The following is a 16,989-nucleotide window of genomic DNA, read 5'->3' on the forward strand; positions in this document are numbered from 1 at the left end:
CCACTTTTGAGCTAAAAAAATATCAGGGCCTTTCACTATGTGGGAATTCCCCCTTCTGTTTAAAAACACAGCAAACGCTTCCCCCATTGCCACTAGTTTCCTTAAAAAACGCCTCTCGGACACAAGTATAATGTGTAGGTGAGTAATTATAATTTTTTTATTTTCTATTATTACTAATAGAAGGAAAATTGCTGTATCTTTTTAAAGCTTGGATAAAAATAGGAAATTATATCAGCAGATCAATACATTTGGATTTCCATAAAAGCTGTGACAAATGGGAATTTATTTTTTGATGATGATGTTGTTTGCAGTAGTACATTTCAAAGGAAATGTTACTAAAAGTCAGCTATTTATGTATCCATTCAAACTGGACTAAGTTTTTAAAAAGTGCTTTGTTTTTTAATTGATGTCTTTGAGTGCATTTATATATTTCAAATTGACACTACATGCAGTTGTACAAGTTTTAAAGCTGTTTGACTGGTGACCTCTGCTATTTGAAATAAATCATATTACAAGTATTTTGCTTTTTGCATTATTTATTTTGATAGGTAACCACTTATCACACACATTTAGTATATGTGGCAGAATCAGTACGTGTGTGATGTTAATCTTTAATACCACAATGGTAAATTTCCTCAAGATGTCACCGTTTATTTTTAATGTAGTTTAAGATTTACAAAGAGGATGTTAGGGTAATCGCTTTGAATTATAGTGATGGCTGCCTTATCAATGATACTAAAAAAATGTCAAAAATAGTTGCATTACATTTCCTGTTAGAATGTTATTGTTCTATGGTGTTGTGATGATGGAAACTAAACTCATACTTGGATTACTGGCAAAAAATATCTGGTTAATGTTTTTTGCATTAATTATAAAGCAAATGTAATGAACTTTAATTCAAAACAGGATGGTTATGGTCAAAGTAATAAAGGAAAGTGATACAGCACAGTTTGAAATGACCCAGTAACTTATTGTTAGAATTCTTATGATTGATTAATTTTCTTGAAGTTAACCTCAAGGGTCATAAAAGACATCCATCTGTTTACTTTCATAATGAGCTTCAGTTTCTGTTTTCGGTAATGGTATCATTGGAAACATCCTGAAAATAATGGAGGAAAATTTCTTATAAATTCACAACAGCTTTTTCCTGTCAGTAGGCTGTTGTACGAACTGGAATATTTTGACAATAAAATTCCTAATATGCCAAGCATGTTTCATCATGACTGTATTTCCGAAGCATTTTCTAATGTATGTTTAAATAGGTACTGTACATCATACTGTAGTATAAACGCAGACATACCTACCTTAGCGAAGTGATTATGTTAAGCATGCTGAAAGTATTTACGATGTACAAACACTGCAGTCATTTACTTATAATGGCTGAACTTCCAGAATTGACCAATAATGACAACTCTTCTGTTACCCAATTCGACGTCTCATTTTCTGTTTCCATGTAAATTTCATAATTTCTTCATGTACTAGTGAAATGAACACAACTTCTAATTTTCTCATAGAATTAATTTTTTTATTTACATTTTTGTTTTTAATTTTCAGATTAACTAATGGGGTTTAGAACAGCTGAGGCAGCCAATTTAGTTTCCTGCAGTACTAATTAAAGATTTCAAGATAACTCACACCAGCATGAGTAAGTATGAGAGACCTCTGAATCACTATTAGGTTGAACAATGAATGCATAGCTAACTACATTTAGTCTCTGTATATACTGTGGGGTCAAAAATAAGACACCAAAGATACAATAAGATGCATATTCTTTATAAAACTACTTGTTTTGTTAACAAAAATAAATTTGATAAAGTGCATTTTATGTGTCCGTGCCATTGTGTGTGTCTAATTTTAATCGGCTCCAGGTGGATTATCACTGTAATAAGTGGGCCAACTGTAAATAAAGTGTAAAAGACGCCTTGCAACCTTTTCTTATAATTAAAAGTACATCTTAAACAAGTTATCTAATACTTACTACATCTTACCCACACACGTAAACTATTCTGTGCTGTTGCGAACGACTAAAAACGTGTGACCCTGGACCACAAAACCAGTCATAAGTATCATGGGTATATGTGTAGCAATAGCCAACAGTACATTTTATGGGTCACAATTATCTTTTATGCAAAAAATCATTATGATATTAAGCAAAAATCATGTTGCATGAAGATATTTTGTAAATTTCCTACCATAAATATATCAAAACTTAATTTTTTGATAAGTAATATGCATTGCTAAGAGCTTTATTTGAACTTTAAAGGCAATTTTCTTTTTTTTTTCTCAAATTTTGCACCCTCAGATTCCAGATGTATCCTAACAAACCATACATCGATGGAAAACTTATTTATTCGGATTATGTATAAATCTCAATTTCATAAAATTAACCTTTATTACTGATTTTGTCATCCAGGGTCACACATACGCTTTTTGGTAGGCTTTAAATGAATCACTAACGTTTTCACACGGCATTAGACATAAGAACCAGGGCGGTCAAACAGCAACGTCAAATGAACAACAGACGCATTTGGAGTCAATGTTCTATCAAAACACGACAATCAATCATAAAATTTAAAGATGACTAATTTTTGTAGTAGGTTATTTAACAGTTAACTAAATTGCGAACGTGTGCGAGCGAACGAACGATGCCTGATTCTTGAACGAATTGTTCAGTTGAGTTGAATCTTTGTCATTTATACAATAATGGTTCGATCCGAGAACTGAACTGAATCGTTCTGAGCGATTCGTAATGGGAATCGATTCGTCGTGAGCCGGTTGAAGTGTTCGGATTTGTCTAATTTGAGAGATATTAAAGAACTGGAAATATGTTTGTGGCCTGCTTATGACGTTAATAAATTATCTTAATAAACAGCATATTATCAAAGCATACAAACCCGTTGGTTTTAGTATTGTCAAAGCAAATTCTATTTATGTTCATGACAGGATGTTTTTAACATCCAGTAAACGCTTGCTGCAGCAAACTGAGCTGGAAACAGGAAATACAATAAACACCCCTATTACTAAAACTTGAAAAATACATGTAATACATGCCAAAATGTGTCTTTATTTGAACGTTTCAGAGCGTGTAATAAGGGACCACTTGATGGCGCAATTACGTTCTGACGTGAAAGAATCACTGAATTGTGTTCTACCAAACGAACCGTTTGAATGAACCGATTCGCGGAAATGAGCCGGACTTCCCATCACTAGAGTGAACGCGGCTCTGTTTACATCTGCGGAATTTCCCAGCTCGCGCCGCGAACCACTTCCGCAAACCTCCGGCCGATCAAAGACGCGTCTCCGTCAAGGTACAGAAAGAGCTCCTCTTTTCATTAAAAACGAAAAAACGAACGGTGAAATACAGGTATGTCTAAACGTCATCGTGCGACCGCTATGTTTTATCCTCTCGTAAGACATTATTGAGCGTATTTGGGTCCTGTTTGTGGCTTTAAAGGGAGCTAGCGTGAAAGCTTTTGTCTGCTAGCGTGGTAAACACATCACCTGCTGTTAGCCGGATGCTAAGCTAATAGCATCAGATATTTGTTTTGAAAGTGAGTCATTTATTTAGAATACAAAATACGTTGGCTTTGACCTTGTGTGGGTAGGGGGTTTCGGCTCATTCTTAATAAAAGCTCAAGGTTTCCATACTGTGTCTGAGGTCGTATTGTTTAGTCAAGTCATTCGAGAGCTGTTGATTAAGAGCTTGGAGGGGATTAGAAATAAACATGATCCTCTAGATAAGGTTTCCTCTGGTCTAAGATCACCTATCAGCGTGATGTTGACACTGCCACAGAGCTGTTTAAACAGGTCTTGTCATGGAAAGGAAAGTGAAAGGGTTTAGCTTTAGATTTAGTTGAGTTTACAGTTGCTGTAAAGGTAGGTGGCTGTGTTTGTGCTATTCAAGCGCTTGTTTTTGAGAAATAATGGTCTTACTAGGGTATGAGAGAGTCTGGTGGCACATGATTATTCCTTTGTTTGGCTGCTGGTTTGATCTGTCAGTGTAAATGTCATTTGTCACGGTTATATGGAAGTGAGGCTTTATGCTGGTCTTGGTTGATTGACTTAATAAATGCTGATGGGAAAATCATAAACTCATTGACTGCTATGACAAATTTAGTTATGATATCAAAGATGTGCATTCAAATCTTTGTCTTGAAATAGCCAAAGAGAAATCCCCAAGATGCCATTATTCAAATACCTCTCTTTGAATTGCAAATCAACAATATTTACGCACTTCCACGCCGGCAGTTCATGTTACAGTGTTAATCTGAGAGTTTTGTTTAACCTGTCTGTACAGCACACACGAATGAATGACCACCTGATTTTTTTTGTTTTAGTACAGGGAAACATGTTTGGTAAGTGACGGGGGTGACAGATGGAGGGAAAAGGCCCGTATCGCATCTATGACCCCGGTGGGAGCGATTGCCAGGTGAAAGACGAGGCCAGCAGCCTCAGCTACAGACAGCTGCTAGAGGAAAACGCCGTTTTGAGGGAGAGAATGAAAGGTCTGAAGAGTTTAGGTGAGGGAATCCTAAACTGCCACCTATTTTTAATGACTTTGAGTATCAAAACCTGATTGATCTGGCGTCTTCGGTTAATATAAGCCACCTGTGAAGATTTTATAATGATCACCTTAATATTTTCAATTTCAACATCTGCCAGTGACCAAGTTGAGGTTCCATATAGTTAAATGCCTTAGACGTTGCTCATTCTGGGCATCTGAGTCATCATACCCCTAAATTAGTTGAGCGGCATCATGTGTTGCTAATTTAGACTTCAAGGTCTATTGTTGGATCAAAAATGAAGCGATTCTGGATTTTCTGCTTTTAGCAGCTGGCGCTGTGTTGCAGTAAATCCAACATTTGACGTGCGCAGATAGCCTTTGTCATGTAACCCATTGTTTGTCTTTCTCGTGACTGGTAGGAGACCTGTTAGAGGAGTCTCAGACAGAGGCGGCCAAGCTTCGGAAGAGGGTAGAGGAGCTGGTGAGGGATAACGAAGCGCTGAAGTCGTCCACGACCAGCTTTGCCTCCAGTCTGTGCATGGGCACCCCTGTTCAGACAGACACACAAGGTACAGTTATATCATGGAGTGAGGTCAGTGAAGGTTTTGATACCAGAGAGACCTGTTCTTTAACCAGATCTTTTGTGATTGTGGCTTTTTTTTTAGGTCATGGAAAACATCACGCTCATCCTACAACAGAAAGACAAGAATCTCGGGATTGTTTAACTGGAAATACTTTACAACCAGAGGCAACTGTAAGCACTTCTACTGAAACTTTTGGAAACATTCTATGAATATGATACCATGAGGTCACAATTCAGTGATGTTATGTAACACAGTAATGTAACTTTCGGTTTTGTGAATTGCTGTCTGTTTAAATCCCATTTCATACTGTTCATACTGTTTAAATGACTATCATAACATGCTATAAATTGTTGAATTACCATTATACCTTTGTTGTTGTGAAAATCCCACACTGGGACTATAACTTCCAGTTTGTGTCAGAACAACTTCATCCTAATAATGTCAGATAAATTTGATAGAAAAGTATGGAACAAAACATGGTCAGGTCAAAGTGTCAAATAAAATTTTTGGTCCCAATTTCTTTTTTTTTTTTAAATCAATTTTACTGGTAGTCCATTGTATGAAGATTTTTTGAATATGTCAGTTTACTTCATGATATCCTCACTTACATAAATGAACTATAGTGTCCTGCACCCATTAGTAAAAGAAAAAAATATCAAAGATTATATCTAGTGTCTGAATAATTTTTGGTTTCGACTGTTAAACGTGAGCATGTTGTTTCGCAGCATGCTGTGAAAATCTAATGTGAATGTAACTTCGTTGTTTTCCTTAGTTGTGAATTGTAAAATATTCTTTACAAGTTGATATCTGGTATGACGGTCAGAACAAGTGTTGCAACACTGTGAATTCTTGTGTTTACAGGAAAGTTCATCTGAGTTTGAGGTGGTGAATATGGAAGAAAAGACGGTCTCGGAAACCCAGACGGTGAGTTTTAGGGATGTTAGGAAATCCTGGGCAGCTACAGTCACCCGACCGCACGTGCGAGAACTCGGTGTGTATTTTGCTGGTTTATTGCTCCGTTTCGAACATTCCGCGTTCTGTCATTCTGTGCCACGCATGTAAGTTATGTGTGACACATTCCAGTCACTGTAGTTGCTCAGCTGTTTCTTGTTGCCCTTCCTTATCAGGGATTTGTTCATCATAATGAATCAACGTATCTGTATGAGGCTGTTCCTTGGATGACTAAGAGGGAAACTCCAGGATTTAGTTAGCATGCAGATAGACTGAAAAACTCATGCGTGTATATCAGTTCATGGAATACCTCTTTGGTTAGGTTTACAAAAACTTATGTTCACAAATTTGCAAAACTGGAAATATTCATGTAGAGGTATTTAAGGGTTTTTTCACTTTCAGTTTATGGTTTCGCAGTGCTCTACTCGTGTATAGGGGAAGATCTAGGGATTGACAGTAAATGTGCCACTTGATCCCTTCTGCTTGGGAAGAATATTTAGGTAAACTCTGCTTTATGGCTATGCAGACTGGAGTAATGCACCTGCCACAGGAGAACATGGAGCTGGCAAGTCAACTCCGGCGACTGGAGAGTTCTTTTAGTGTATTTGCTGAAGAGTCCAATCCTAACCAGCTGCTGGCTCACCTGGGCCGCATGGCTGTGGAATTCCACCATTTATCATCGAAGGTCCAGAAGAACGAGCAGAGAACATCTCTCCTACAGGTGAGACACCTTTTAGCCTTCTGTATTTGCTGTAAATTATGTGAATTGATCAAGGTTTGATTTGCTGAGAATTTAATTCGCTCTCATCTCTAGACACTCTGCGAACAATTAAGACAGGAGAACAACGAGCTTCGGAAAAAAATGGAGGAGGACCTCCAGTACCGTAACCGTGATTTGGAACAGCTGAGGTAATTTAATTCACACTTGTATTCATTATCATAACATCATCCTTTCATTTGCTCATGGAACAACTAAAAGCAAAAAAGCCCATTATGAACCTGTGAGAAGAGTCAGTGTGAGTAAACTGTGACGATATCACAAGGGGCCACAGTGTTTCCTGCTTTGCTGGAAGTGAGGGGTCTTTCCATCTGTTCTCTAAGTGTGTCAAATAGAGAATCCTGCTATTTTATTATTCATTTCCTAGTTGTGATTTTGTTTCTGTGTATTCAGGCAGGAGAATTTGAAACTGAAGGAGCAGGTCAATGGAGGAGCCCAGGCAGCACCTACTGAGCAACCAAGCCCTAAGGAGGAGCCAGTGAAAGAAGAGACAGCCAAAACTAAGGTGGAAATGACCATGACTCAGCAGGTGTGCCCTTTTTTTTTATTTGTTATTTTTTCCCATGAACCACTTTATCTCAGATGACATCATCATAGAATTCCTGGTGCTGTTCTAAATTTGTGTTGGGTTTTTTTTTTTGTCTTTAATTTCCCTTTCAGACTAGCGACGTTGCGGTCTAGTTGCTTTTTTGTGTCTGAGCTTTTTCAGTGGGAGTTCTTAGAAAAAAATGTGCAAATTGCTCCCTGGTTTCTAAATTAAGAGGCTTCTTATTGAGTCACTTTTGCCACTTAGTTTAGTTTTGGGAATACCACCTTGCTGCTCTTCCTCAATGGTCTTTCTGTATAAGTTCCTCATTTGTGGGCTTTTTTTCACGTTATGACTAAATATTGAAGAACAATGCACATGGTCATTGTGTTACATTCTGACTCAAACTAAAGACTGCTGTACTGTAGGATGATGGGAAAATTCTGGTGTTCTTTGGTCGGTCAGCAACTAATTGCAATTTTATGTTATCAGTTTTCATTTTAAAGTCTAGCAGGGATATTTTCTGACATTTAATGGGAAGGCAATTCATACTGAGTTTCAGTTCTGCTGAAAAGATATAGAATGGATGCATATTTGGTAATTATTTATTGGTCACTTTTTTTTATTTGACAGTGAGGGATTATACTGTAGTGTCTCTTGGTTTAATGTTTTTAAAGCTTTAGGGCAAATCCAGCATTATGGATGTGACATTTTGTGTTATGGATGTGACATATAAATGCTTAGAGAATGTATGTGTTACCAATATGCCGAACCATCTGTTTATATTTGAATAAATCCTTGTTGGAGTCTAAACATCAGAAAAATATCAGTCTATGCACAAGTTTTCTATGTTAAAAAAGGGAAATAATCAAAAAAGGACACTGTTTTTGAGAGACTATATACTTTGTAGGATTTCTATGAATTAAAATGCCAAAAACCAGACGCAATAATACCCAACAAATAGAGAAGCGATGGCTCTTTGCAGAACATATAATTGTTACTTAATTTTAATCTTGATGTGTCTATTTGAGGAATATGTACTGTTACTGTTATGAGAGGTGTGACAAGCCTGAAAATAGCACTTACCAGACTATGGAAAATCATGCACTAAAAATGAAAAAAAAAAAAAAAAAAATGTTTTAAAAACTTTGAGAGACATCACATGAATATTTGAACCACCGAATGTTGACATCTGTGCTATCAGTATAGTGAAATAATTTTTTCATGGCAAGGTTGACTCTTGCATGGAATTACCCTGTACAAAAAAGTTCTTCTTCATTAATTCCAGTTATTCTTAATTTATTCTGAGTTATTCTCAATTATTTATTCTTCAGGTTTTACCAGTAATTATTCAAAAAACAAGCTAATTTAAGAGCTATTTTAGATTTTCGCTTGTCATTATTTTTATTGTCATTTATTTATCTGTTTTTGTAAGTCTAAATCTTTGCTTATAATTGTTTGAAAATGTTAACATTTTAGTGTTGACTTGGTCATCCCTTTTTTAAATTATTATTATTATTTTTTAATTCACAGTCTGGTAAAGCTGTGGAAAAAACACCATCTAAGACTTGCGATCCGGAGGTGTACGAGAAAAAAATCAAGCTTTTGGAGAAACAGAGGAAAGATGTAAGAACCTTCTGGAGGTCCCCTGCTTTCTTTATGCTTGCTTTAATGCTGTCATAGTTTCCCGTTTGACTCTGACGTGTAAACTCTTGCATTTGACCTTTCTCAGGTACTGGAGGTGAACAAACAGTGGGACATTCAGTGGAATTCAATGAAGGCACAGTTTGAGCAGAAGGTACATGGCAACGTATGCACTAGAAATGCTCTATAAATATGTTCCAGTTGGCCTTGTAACCTTTGTGGCTCATCTTGTTGATAGTAAAAAAAGAAACATAAAGAAACATGAATCACTTTACTAGGAAACAGCAATTGCTTAATGAGTCCGAGCAGCCGGTGTGTGAATGGTGGGAGATCGAAGCATATGAATCATCACATGAAATTCCTGTGTAACGTGAAGGGTGCTGACAGGCCTTGTTACTGCATTTGGGTGGCGGTGGAAATGCTGTTGGGGCAAAGGAATGGAAAGCAATTCTGTGTGTGTCACAGAGTTGCACACTAGACCACAGGCCCCTCCTGTCACACCTCTGGTAGAATTTCCCTCACCTCGCCCGTACCCACTGTCTTCCTGTTGTGGCTCGCCGTAGGGGCTGGCCAAGGTTGCAAAGCCGCGTGATCTCACGGCCTAGAGATAGTGACGCTTGTTGCATCTCCGCATCTGCTCGGTCTGATAGAGGAGAGAGAAAAAAAAGAAAGAATAAAAAAAGCATACCGGGGCTGTTTCTCTACACGCATCCTCTGTCGTCATGGGGGGTTCGTGTTAAAACTCACAGCAGTGGAACAAAAACAACTGCATGATTTGTTATTTATATTGCTTTGTTTTTGTGGTTTATTTGTTTTTTTTTGTCATTTATACCATAAAACAACTATAAAGGAGATTACAGCCCCTTATTAAACTCCTGATAAAGGCAAACTCTGATTTAAGCCAATTGTAATATACAACATTTTTGCTGTCATTGATGTTGTGTTAATATGGCCGGTTAACAGATGTGTCTGAATCCAGTTTACAAAAATAGACTGTCAGAAGAGCCTTCATCAATTTATGACTTTTCCCTTCTTTATAGATCACAGACCTACGGCAGCGGCTCGCCGACTCCCAAAAGGCTGTGCTTGAGCTCGAAGCAGAGCGTGAACAGAGACAAAGAGATTATGACAAAAAACTCCTCCTCGCAAAGTCTAAGATCGACAATGTGCAGGTAGATCCTAGTCTAAGCCACAGACAACATACCCACAGTCAATGTGTATTTATTACTTTTTGGTTTGTGTGAAAAGTTCACTCTTTTTTTCTTCATTCAGTTTTTTCTGGCTAATTTGAATGCATTAAAAAAAGTGTATATATATTTAATGTTTTTTAAAGAAGTCTGCTCATGAAGCCTGCATTTATTTGATCCAAAATACAGCAAAAGCTGTAACATATTGTGAAATATTTTTACTATTTTTACTATTTAAAATAAATTGAATTGAATTTATTTTAAAATGTAGTTTATTCCTGTGATCAAAGCTAAATTTTCAGCATCATTACTTCAGAAATCATTGTAATACGCTGATTTGCTGCTCAAGAAACAGGTTTTATTATTATCAATATTTAAAGCAGTTGAGTAAATTTTTTTTTTCAGTTTTCTTTGATGAATAGAAAGGTCTGGAGATCTGCATTTATCTGAAATAAAAAGCTTTTGATAGAGAAATGATAGAAATTAATAGTTTTATTTAACAAGGATGCTTTAACTTGATCAAAAGTGATGGTAAAGACATTTATAATGTTACAAAAGATTTCAATTTCAGATAAATGCTGTTCTTCTGAACTTTCTATTTATCAAGAAACCTGAAAAAAATTATACTCATCTGTTTTCAGCATCATAATAATAAAAAAGATCATGAGACTTCAGTAATAATGCTAAAAATTTATCTTTGAAATCACAAGAATACATTATATTTTAAAATGTATTCAAATAGAAAACAGTTATTTTAAATAGTAAAAATATTTCAAAGTTTTTGCTCTACTTTGGATCAATTAAATGCGGGCTTGGTGAGCAGAAGAGACTCCTTTGAAAAAAACAAAAAAAAAAAACATTAAAAATCTTACTGTTCACAAACTTTTGACTGGTAGTGTATATTTCAATACCAGTCTGTTATTGTGGTTTAACCCAGATAAACTCTTTACGTTTTACATTTTTGTCTGCTTTACATTTTTGTCAGACAGTCTCTTCCTGTTTTTTTCCTTATTCTGTTATTTAAAAAAGACAATTAATAAGCCCTTGTTTATTTGATTTTTGTTTATTAATTTAAACTTCTCCTACTCTTTATGGAACATTTTGCTGGTATTTGCACCCATGTGGAGCTTAATGAAGGCTTCAAGTAGTCATTCAGTGCTTTCAGTTTTCTCTTGGGAAGCACCAGTCATTCCCTCTAGCTGACCATATGACATTCTTAGTTTACAGCAATAGTTTCCCTTCAGCCCCGGAGGGGACAGTCAAGCATGCCACAGATAAAATGTCTAATAGAGTTTCAGATGTGTAATTATAATACTGTTGATTTCGCTATGAATATAGCCATTGCTGCTGACAAGTCGTTAAATCATAAATAGATTTTTTAAGTGTCATAGACAGCGTCATGTGACGGCTGGTTTCATTTTCACATCTACGGCCTACTTATCTTTATCTCACAGCTCTCATGGTTTTTAGTTTATTTATGAGTTATGGACAGCATTACAAATGTTTTGTCAGAATGATTCGCCTCCACAGAAGACTACAGATGTTCCATACCACTAAAATTTTGTGTCCGATGCTAATATGTTATATATGTAGCCATTAAAAATGCATTTGTATGATATCGAAATTGAAAAAATGATTTTGACCACAGGTTTTTATATTACATGCTTTAAAGGTCATAAGAGTTTCATGTGGACAGACTGGCATGTGTCATGTGATTTTTAACAGGTGTGATAATGAGTTGTTTTTTTCCAGCACATACCATGCATATTCTTATTATTTCAAAGTCATATGACAAACATATTTACGGAAAGACAAACATACTTGCAACGTGCAGGTAAACCTTAAAGACATTCCTGAAGGCCCAAATGTAGCGCAGTAATTTTGACTAAAACATGTTTTGAAAGACTTTTTTGTAATTGCAATACAGGAAATGATCTTGCACTTTTTTACCTGATTAATCAAAGACAGTTTGATTCAGGGATCCAAGTAATTGTGGGTAGTAAGATGCTTTTAAAGACAGTATAAAACTGTAGACCGTATAATGTCTAGATATGACAAAGTGACTGTGTTTTGCTCTGGTGGTTAACAAGTGTATTTCTATCTGTTGTCAAAGGGTGAGAAGGAGTGCCTCACCTCAGAAACATGTGAGCTGAAACAAAAGGTGCGTTACCTGCAGGACCAGTTGCTACCACTTACTAAACAAAGAGAATACCAGGAGAAAGAGATCCAACGGCTCAATAGGGTTAGTAAAGCACAATCACTAATTCACATTCCTAGCTATCTAAATGAGGACTGGCAAAGGTCCATTGGCAAAGGTACAGCTGATGAGGGAGCTTTAGTAGAACAACAGTGAACTGGGTCAGGCCATATGTCAGTAAAAATGAGTTTACATGTCCTGTCAGCCGTTATACTGTGCTTGTAGTATGCCCGCTTCAAATGCACACACAAATTCGGCGGAGAGCACTTTAGCCTCTATCTTTTCATATTAAAGCATGAATGAAACTACGAGTATGCGTGTCAGATTTGTGTCACGTTCAGCAGTGGCAGCTCTTAAAGTAATAGCAGCGTAATAACCTAAAAAAACCTAAAAAACCTAAAAAAAAACAAAAAAAACACAGGAAATCAGTAACTTTTGTAGCTTTAAGGATTCATCAAAGTTTGATTTAGTATGTAGTGTTTGATAACTTTATTCAATTTCTGTATATTTCCTACTTTATGTGAAGATTGTTTTAAATTTACTTAAATCAGAAGTTATTTTTTAAAGTCTAATAAATGTTAAAATTGATAGCTCTCAATTATACTGTAATGTTGAATGGGTATAGTCAATGGATAAAATTTTTAGAGACATCAGTTATATTGGTCTCAGTGATATTTACCTTCAGTCATTAAGTCATTATATTAAAAATATACTGTCTTATGTTGTTTCTTATTTAAATTGAAGATTGAATGTGAAATTATTGCAATATAAAGTATATTTAAAAACTTTAATATTAGGTCGAATGAATTTCAGATAAAAATGTGTGATGATTATTTTTTTTAATTAATTGACAGCACTAGAAATAATATTACAGTTTAAAATAACTTTTCTATTTGAATATATATGTTAAAATGTCATTTATTCCTGTGGCGGCAAAGCTGAATTTTCAGCAGCCATCACTCCAGTCTTCAATGTCACATGATCCTGACAGGGTTCGTACAAGGTGCTTAAAGTGCTTGAATATGACTTTTTGACATTTATGGCCTGGAAGACCCTTGAAAAAAAAGCAATATTCCTGAAGAGGTACTTGAAAAGTGCTTGAATTATTGAAAGACAATTTTTTATTATTATTATTATTATTATTATTATAAGCACTTATCTTTTCATGCAAAATCCACAGAATTAAAGGAGAAGTTCACTTCCAGAACAGAAATTTACACATAATTTACTCACCCCCTTGTCATCCAGGATGTTCATGTCTGTCTTTCTTCAGTCGTTAAGAAATTGTTTTTTAAGGAAAACATTTCAGGATTTTTCTCCATAATGTGGACTTAAATGGTGCCTCCGAGTTTGAACTTCCAAAATGGAGTTTAAATGCAGCTTCAAATAGCTCTAAACCTGTGGTTCTCAACTCCAGTCCTCGGGCCCACTACTCACATTTTATATGTTTCTGAAACTGACACACTCAGTTCATGTCATGGATCTTTCTTTTAACGAGCTGATGATCTGAATCAGGTGTGTTACATAAGGGAGACATACAAAATGTGCAGAGCAGTGAGCCCCAAGGACTGGATCTGAGAACCACTGTTCTAAACAATCCTAGCTGAGGAGGAAAGGTCTTATCTAAGGAAAGAAAAAAAAAAAAAAAAAGACAATTTATATACTTTTTAACCTCAAATGCTTGTCTTGTCTAGATTCAAGACAGATAGGGTATGTCAAAAGTCCCATCTCATTTTCTCCACCCACTTCAAAATCGCCCTACATCGCTGTTTTACCTTTTTTTGTAAAGGGTGTTTGATCTTTGCATGTTCACTTTGGAAACACTGGGTTCGTACTTCTGCAGCAATGTAGGACGATTTTGAAGTTAAGGGAGAAAATGAGATGGGAGTTGTTCGACAAACCCTAACTGTCTTGAACCGGAAAAAAACAGTTCAGGCAGACCTAGACAAGACAGGGTTTGAGGTTAAAAAGTATGTCAGTTGTAATTTTGTTTTAAAATAATCGACTGTTTTGCTAGATAAGACCCTTCTTCTTCAGCTGGGATCGTTTTGAGCCCTTTGAAGCTGCATTTTGGAAGTTCTCTGATTCAAACTCGTGACTTTTTATTTCAAGTGATTCAGGGGTGGATCACGAATCATTTGATTTCGATCGGGACTTCAGAGCGATTTTGCTGATCTTTTTTTTTTTTTTTTTTTTTTTTTTTCTTAAGCGGTAGAAAACATCAAACAATGAGTAAGGTCTCTGATTGAAGATGAGTCTTCAAGTCCTTGAAGATGAAAAATTAGTGCTTGAAAAGTCCTTGAAAGTTCTGGAATTTTATTTTACAGCATCTGTATGAGATACAAGATATCTGATATAAGAAATCACTGTAATGTGCAGATTTGGCGATAAAGAAACATTTCTTATTAATATTGTGCTGCTTAGTGTTTTTTTTTTTGTTTGTTTGTTTTAAAAGCAACCGTCAGTTCTGATTGTATTGTCTCTCTTACAGGCATTAGAGGAGGCTTTGAACCTCCACTCTCCCTCTTCCACCCAGCCAGGCATGAACCTGGGAGAAGGCGTGGCCAACCTGAGACAGCAGGAACTGCACACACAGATAGCTGTATTGAAGGAGCAGGTACAAACACTTGATGACTCAGGTGTCAATGTTAGTGAAACAAGTAGGGACCAGACTAAAAGTTATAAAATATCATTAAATGCAGTAACACTCATACTAACATGACACAGTGCCCAGCTGTGGTCAGATGAACTCAAACAGTGAATGAGCTCCTTGAGATGCTTGAGTTTTCTCATTGCGTCAGATTTTGTCAGAGGATCTCTACGAGTTGAGGTTTCACTCATTGAAACTCTACATGAATAAATTCTGCAGACTTTTTACCTCATTTATCAAACACATTTTGTAAGAAATGAGTGTATCAAGGTTCCATACTGAGTCATACAGTTTGCTTGAGGTTTGATGGCTTCCTTCAGCTTTACAGTCTGCTGAAATGCACCAATGGCTGCAGAGCTCTTCTAGATTTGCATCCTCATCGCATGCATTTTTTTTTTTAGGTGAAAATCTTTGAAGAGGATTTCCGGAAGGAGAGGAGTGACAGAGAGAGGATGAACGAAGAGAAGGAAGACCTGAGACGGCAGGTGGAAAGGCTGCAGGGTCAATTGACCAATCTGACCAATCAGGTCAGTAGCTACACTGACTCTTAAACTGTCAGTTCTAACCAATGAAATGACTCCAGTGAAATGCTCAGATTGTTAATAATGAGACATGAAAGAATCCTGAATTCAGTATCTCTTTTTCTCAGCTTCATCAAGCACAGAATGAGTGTCAGAGAGAGCGGGCGGAGAGGTGTAAACTAGAGAGACTGCAAATGCAACATAAGCAGGTAAATGTGCCACACTGGCTCCACCTTGTGGTAGAAGCCTTAATGATGTTATTATTACAGATCATGGTCAACAAATATCGTAGAATCCGGAAGGACAAACGGAAGGACGATCGGGACTTATTTAGATTTTGTTTTTCAATGTTTTGGAGGGGCAACAGGAAAGGAGGACGTCTGATCCCACTTCTGGTACGGCCAATGGCCCGATGAGCCCTCCATACTGTGGCCCGTTTGTACAGGTGGGCCATCAAGGTCTAGAGGGGTGGCCCATACACTTCCCGCCCAGGATGCCTAACATCAGTACAGCACCTGGCAGGGATTTCCAGCCTGTCAACCCTGTGAGTATGCGTTAGCAACAGCAGTAAAATATCAGGGTTCTTGATACCATAACAAAAGCACCCTTATTTACACTACCAGCCAAAGGTTTTTGAACAGAAAGATTTTTAAAATGTTTTTAAAGAAGTCTCTTCTTCTCACCAAGCCTGCATTTAGTTGATCCAAAGTACAACAAAAACAGTGGAATTTTGAAATTTTTGTTAGATTTTCAGTTTTCTAAAGAAATCTCTTCTGCTCTCATTAAAATTTTGAAATATTTTTGCTATTCGAAGTAACTGTTTTCTATTTGAATATATTTTAAAATGTATTTTTCCTGTGATATGATCCTTCAGAAAATATAATGATCCTTCATATGATCATATGATCCTTCAGAAAATATAATAAAAAATAAAATAAAACATTTTTTATTATTATGTTGAAAACAGCTGAGTAGAATTTTTTCAGGTTTCTTTGATGAATAGAAAGTTCAGAAGAACAACATTTATCTGAAATAGAAATTTTGTGTAACATTATAAATGTCTATCATCACTTTTGATCAATTTAAAGCAACCTTTCTAAATAAAAGCATTATTTTCTATAATTCCCCCCCAAAAATTATACTGACTCGAAGTTTTTGAATGGTATAATGTATAATGTTCCAAAAGCTTTTAATTTCAGATAAATGCTGATCTTTGGATCTTTCTGTTCATCAGAGAATTCTGAAAAAATGTACTCAACTGTTTTAAATATTGATAATAATAATAATAATAAAAACGTTTTGCAGCAAATGAGCATATTAGAATGATTTCTGAAGGATCTTGTGACACTGAAGACTGAAGTAATGATGCTAAATTTTTTTTTGCTGTGATCACAGGAATAAATTGCATTTTGACATATATTCAAATAGAAAGCAGTTATTTTAAATA

The 16,989-nt window shown here is 36.0% G+C and overlaps 1 protein-coding gene across 6 annotated transcripts in view; it reads left to right on the top strand.

Annotated features, from left to right (window-relative positions):
- Positions 1-16,989, top strand: part of tnip1 (TNFAIP3 interacting protein 1) — a 22,198-nt gene continuing 5,209 nt past the window's right edge. Inside the window, exons 1-17 of one of the 6 annotated variants that reach the window (XM_051127028.1) lie at positions 1-138; positions 1,555-1,645; positions 4,338-4,520; positions 4,924-5,073; positions 5,170-5,258; positions 5,950-6,012; positions 6,566-6,760; positions 6,854-6,948; positions 7,211-7,346; positions 8,877-8,969; positions 9,076-9,141; positions 10,028-10,159; positions 12,288-12,416; positions 14,863-14,988; positions 15,423-15,548; positions 15,671-15,750; positions 15,897-16,086. In XM_051127028.1, coding sequence (XP_050982985.1) covers positions 4,376-4,520; positions 4,924-5,073; positions 5,170-5,258; positions 5,950-6,012; positions 6,566-6,760; positions 6,854-6,948; positions 7,211-7,346; positions 8,877-8,969; positions 9,076-9,141; positions 10,028-10,159; positions 12,288-12,416; positions 14,863-14,988; positions 15,423-15,548; positions 15,671-15,750; positions 15,897-16,086 — 1,815 coding nt within the window. In that variant the 5' untranslated portion in view covers positions 1-138; positions 1,555-1,645; positions 4,338-4,375. Of the gene's footprint in view, positions 139-1,554; positions 1,646-3,149; positions 3,365-4,337; positions 4,521-4,923; positions 5,074-5,169; positions 5,259-5,949; positions 6,013-6,565; positions 6,761-6,853; positions 6,949-7,210; positions 7,347-8,876; positions 8,970-9,075; positions 9,142-10,027; positions 10,160-12,287; positions 12,417-14,862; positions 14,989-15,422; positions 15,549-15,670; positions 15,752-15,896; positions 16,087-16,989 lie in introns of those variants that run through there. The other 5 variants (XM_051127029.1, XM_051127027.1, XM_051127030.1 and 2 more) reach the window with 5 other exon arrangements.

The sequence above is a fragment of the Labeo rohita genome, chromosome 14, assembly GCF_022985175.1.
Source record: "Labeo rohita strain BAU-BD-2019 chromosome 14, IGBB_LRoh.1.0, whole genome shotgun sequence".
NCBI classification, from domain to species: domain Eukaryota; kingdom Metazoa; phylum Chordata; class Actinopteri; order Cypriniformes; family Cyprinidae; genus Labeo; species Labeo rohita.